Below are 4,655 nucleotides of genomic sequence, written 5' to 3' on the forward strand. Positions count from 1 at the left end.
TTATCTGACATTCTTATTTAGAGCAAATTGTGAGAGGAAAGTAAGAAAAGCTTTTTCATTCCTATATTGTCAACATTAGAAACTACCAACTGTAAGAAGTACAAATTACCAAAGAGTCTTGTGTTTATTCTTTTTGGAAATAAGAAACAAAAAAGCATAAAGTTCTCCCTTTCACTTTTGATTTGCTAGTTAAACTCGGGTGTTGGGGTCACCTTAACCAAAGATGGAACTTCTCACAAGCTGACAATTCAAAGCTGCAGAGATGACGACTCTGGAGTTTATCGTTTTGTATCAGGGGATCAAAGTACACAAGGAAAGGTCACTGTTGGAGGTATAATTTACTCCCCTCTATTGTAGAACATAATGACACAGCAGTTATTGTGCATTAACCAAATTACACTGTGCGTTTCATAGATGTACCTGAATTTGACCCAGACGACCTTCACAAGTTCTCCAAACCTGTGATCATAAGAGTGGGCCAGAACGCTGCTTTCAAGATGCCCTTTCCTCCTCAGGAGGCTTTGGTGGTCAGTTGGTTTAAGGATGGCACTGAGATTAAAGACGGAGGAGGAGTTAAGATTGTGAAGGAACCCAATCACAGCCGGTTGCTGCTTAGAGACTGCCTGAGGACAGACACAGGGGAAATAAAGATCCAACTCAAAAACCCATTTGGGGCTGTGGAGGCCACATCTCAGCTTATTGTGCTTGGTATGAAAACACAGAGAAATCTAATGAGAAAAGTGAGACATACAGAGAGGCAAAAAAAATTTAATTTCTAGCATTTGTTAGATTCATGGCCACGTTCAAACATAAACACAACTTTCACCTTACTAAGCATCACATTCGTGTCAGTACATTCGAAATTTAACACCATGTCTTTGTAACAGATCGGCCAGGTCCACCGGAGGGTCCAGTGGAGACTGTTGAATTCACCTCATCTATAATTGAGATTAAATGGAACCCTCCCAAAGACGACGGTGGCTCCGCTGTCACCAACTATATTATAGAACGACAGCAGGCAGGACAGAGTCTGTGGACAAAACTTGGGGATGTCTCAGTTGACAAGACCTCCTTCAGAGACAGGAATGTGACTCATGGAAAGAAATACAACTACCGCATCTACGCAGAAAACCCTGAGGGCCTCAGTGACACCCTGGAGACAGCTAACAGCATTATGGCTGGCATGATGAGTGAGCGTAGAAAAAAGAAGTCTCATTTAGCATTCCTCAGCAAATCCCATGTTAATCTCCCTCAGGTTGTAATAAATGAAAATGCCTCCGGATATGTTGTGTGATTGCTTCAAATCGTTTATCACCGGTATTATTTAGTCACTGTAGAAAGCCACCTTTTATCATTGCTGTAATAGTTGTTCTATCTCCAAGAGGAATAGTTTGCAATATCCTGCAGTAATAACATGTAGATGTCCTTAATTTATTCCATGTCTTTAATTACTTCTTAATTATTAATAATGATCTTACTTGATTAATTAGACTACTTGTCATTCCTTAGTACTCTCCGGTCCACCTGGTACCCCCAAAGTGGTGAGTGCCTCGAAGACTTGTATCAACTTGACCTGGACCCCTCCAGAGGACGACAGAGGAGTACCGATCATTGGTTACCAAGTGGAGAAACGAAAGAAGGACACAAATCAGTGGATTGCCCTGAATGGACTCAATGAACCTATTGAAGGTTTGCCAGAAACACATATGCACATACTATTGTGTTTTGATTAAAGGAAAAAAAAATGTCAATGCTATTAATCTTATTTTCAGACGTGAACTATGCAGTTAAAGAGATCACAGAGGGAGCAGAGTATGAGTTCAGGGTTTCAGCAATCAATGAGTCAGGATCAGGAGATCCAAGCCCTCCCTCTGAAATGGTGTGTGCAAAGAATCCCAACAGTAAGTAGTTAACTTCCTTCATTGTGCATATTAATGACTTAACTTTGTTATCCAGAGCAATGTTTGTTCCCTGTCTGCAATTCATGTTTTGTGTTTTCATCCAGTGAGACCTTGTTTTAAAGATCCAGAGGACTTCATTATTGTCAGAGCAGGAAATTCTGCACGTGTCAAAATTTGCTATGAGGTATGAATAAGCCTAAAAGCTGGTATGCATATTGAGTCTTTCTTCCATGGTATGAATCCTAAGACAATCTTTTCAAGTCAGTTCTGCATTTCGTATTTTATTGCCCCATTCCAGCCAGTCATATTCTTGAGTGATGAGTTTACTACAGTGTGACATGACTGCATATGCCTCACACTTTATCTCATTTATCCGATATTGATATCTCCAGGCTGAACCTCCACCTCAGATCACTTGGCTGAAGGATGATGAGCCTATATCCCCGTGGATTAATATCATCAATACAGAGGGAATGTCTCAGCTTGTTATTCCCTCATCGAAGCGCTCAGATTCAGCCATTTATACTGTCAAAGCCAAAAACTCTGTGGGTGAGGCTTCTTTCGACATTGAGGTTAGAGTCACGGGTAAGGACAAATAACAGGGTTTTACACTATGATTAGCACAGAAAAGTTGTGGAATAAGTAGTGATTTTTTACTGAAACTACTGGTGTCAATTATTTTGTGCTGATATTAACTACATGTTAGTTTCGCAATCCTCAGGTAGATGAGGAAGTCATTTAATTGCTTGCATTGTGTTCCTCTGGCCAGAGGAGAACATCATTTATATCAACACTGGACAACATTAATTTGTTTAATATTTGACCAAGTAAACGCCAATGACACACCGATATATTGGTAAGCCAAACCCTAATTAACACTGAACAACTTCCAAATGGAATGAGAAACATAATTCTTACTGTGTAACATGCAGTAACAGAATATGATTCACTGATAACAGTTGTCAAATGCAAATGCAATCCTGTTAAGTGAAATGCCTCTCGAGTAGGGTATGATTATATAAGGTTTCAAAGCAGGCACATTAAAAAGAAATTGAATGAAAATTGCTCAAAAAAAATCTGGAATAACAGGAAAAATGTTTAGTAATTGATTTTTTCCTCTCCTAATAACTCTGCATCTTATTGTATTTGTTGCTAGATGAACCCAAGACTCCAGGGCCAGTGGAGCTAGAGCAAACAGTCCACGGCAAAGTGGTGATATCATGGGCTCCCTCTCCGGACCAGGAGCTTGATGACCGCCTGTGCTACATGGTGTCTCAACACAACTCCGACAACAGAGTGTGGAAGACTGTAGCAGACCGCATCTTCACCAACACATACACGGCCAACAACATCCTTCCTGGGATAGAATACCATTTCCGGATCTACGCCAAGAATGATATGGGCCTCTCAGATCCATCTCAGTCACCTACATGGGGCGCCAACAGCAATAGAGGTGCGTTATTATAGTTGTTCCAGTTCAGATATGTCTGATTATTCCATTCCAGTAATCCAAACCATACATGGCACATGGTTTGACATTGTCACATGTAATCAGTTTTATTTACTTCAAATGTTGCGTACTCTAGTGTTAGTACTCTAGCACTAAAAAAAGGAATATATCAGATTCAGCCGTCCTGACCAACTACATTATATCGTTGATCACAGCTGATGATTTCAGCTTCTGCATTAGAAAAATATGCCTTTTTATTATCAGACATTTCCATTTCCATGCTATACCTACTACAGTAACCATAAAGCGTTTTTGACATAGATATTAATGGTCCCCAGAAGATGAACCCTAATGACTTTGGTAATCAGTCACTGTGAGCATATTGCTATGTTGACATAAGCCTAAAAAAGTCGCTAGCATGGCTGTGAACTCTTAGTTTTGTGCAATCACAATAATGAATCAATTGCATGGAACCTATTATTTCAGACGTGCGTAATACAAGTGAATGTCTGCAACAATTCTGGATCCTTTTCAATATGATTATTATGTGACCTAAATGATAATTTCAATACTTTCCTTCTTTGATTTATCCCATTAAGTTCCAATAGCCTCAAATGGAGTTAATTCAATGGAGGTCTGCTTTGAGAGGCCTCCATCAATCTTGGTCCCTCTGAAAGTCCACACACCACCTAAAGGTTACCAACTCTACATGACATGTGCTGTCCGAGGATGCCCTACACCCACTGTATCCTGGTACCTGAACGATGTCTGCATCAACTCGGACAACAACTATTACATCACCAACTCATTTGGTGTGTGCTCCATGTACATTCTTAGAGTCCGAGCAAAGGACAGCGGTGATTATAAAGTTATTGCAGTCAACTCTCTTGGCAAGGCAGAGTGTTCTACTAAACTTATTGTTAGAGGTAAGGTTTAACTTAAGAGTTGGATCTTTTTCAGCATTACCCGTTTTGGTTTATTCTTATAATGATTACTTTTCTTTCTGCCTTTTCTCCACAGATTAAAATGGAATGACAGCTTCATGCAGCTTTCCCTCTTACTTCTATTTTACTGCAGACTGCATTGCAAGTGTGTGATACTGTTCTGTAAAGTGCTGGTAAAACTATCTAAAATGGTCTACATACTAACTTATTTAATTTATTTGAAATGCGACTGATTTACAATTGTTTCCCTGTCATCACAAATAATAACTATTTAGCACGAGTGAAGTGACAAATTATAGTACAAAGACATCTGTCAAATTTTCAAGCTCTTGTAACAACTGCAATAAATCAACAAACTGA

The 4,655-nt window shown here is 39.5% G+C and overlaps 1 protein-coding gene across 3 annotated transcripts in view; it reads left to right on the forward strand.

Moving 5' to 3' along the window:
* The window catches only part of igfn1.4 (immunoglobulin like and fibronectin type III domain containing 1, tandem duplicate 4), a 33,163-nt gene extending 28,508 nt beyond the window's left edge, over window positions 1–4,655 (forward strand). For all 3 annotated transcript variants that reach the window (XM_044175725.1, XM_044175744.1, XM_044175735.1), the window contains 10 exons: window positions 190–331; window positions 415–708; window positions 888–1,190; window positions 1,510–1,689; window positions 1,773–1,901; window positions 2,006–2,085; window positions 2,294–2,486; window positions 3,058–3,354; window positions 3,951–4,277; window positions 4,372–4,655. In XM_044175725.1, the coding sequence (XP_044031660.1) occupies window positions 190–331; window positions 415–708; window positions 888–1,190; window positions 1,510–1,689; window positions 1,773–1,901; window positions 2,006–2,085; window positions 2,294–2,486; window positions 3,058–3,354; window positions 3,951–4,277; window positions 4,372–4,376 (1,950 nt within the window). In that variant the 3' untranslated portion in view covers window positions 4,377–4,655. The remainder of the gene's footprint in view (window positions 1–189; window positions 332–414; window positions 709–887; window positions 1,191–1,509; window positions 1,690–1,772; window positions 1,902–2,005; window positions 2,086–2,293; window positions 2,487–3,057; window positions 3,355–3,950; window positions 4,278–4,371) is intronic.

This window comes from Siniperca chuatsi, linkage group LG2, assembly GCF_020085105.1.
Source record: "Siniperca chuatsi isolate FFG_IHB_CAS linkage group LG2, ASM2008510v1, whole genome shotgun sequence".
Taxonomy (NCBI): domain Eukaryota; kingdom Metazoa; phylum Chordata; class Actinopteri; order Centrarchiformes; family Sinipercidae; genus Siniperca; species Siniperca chuatsi.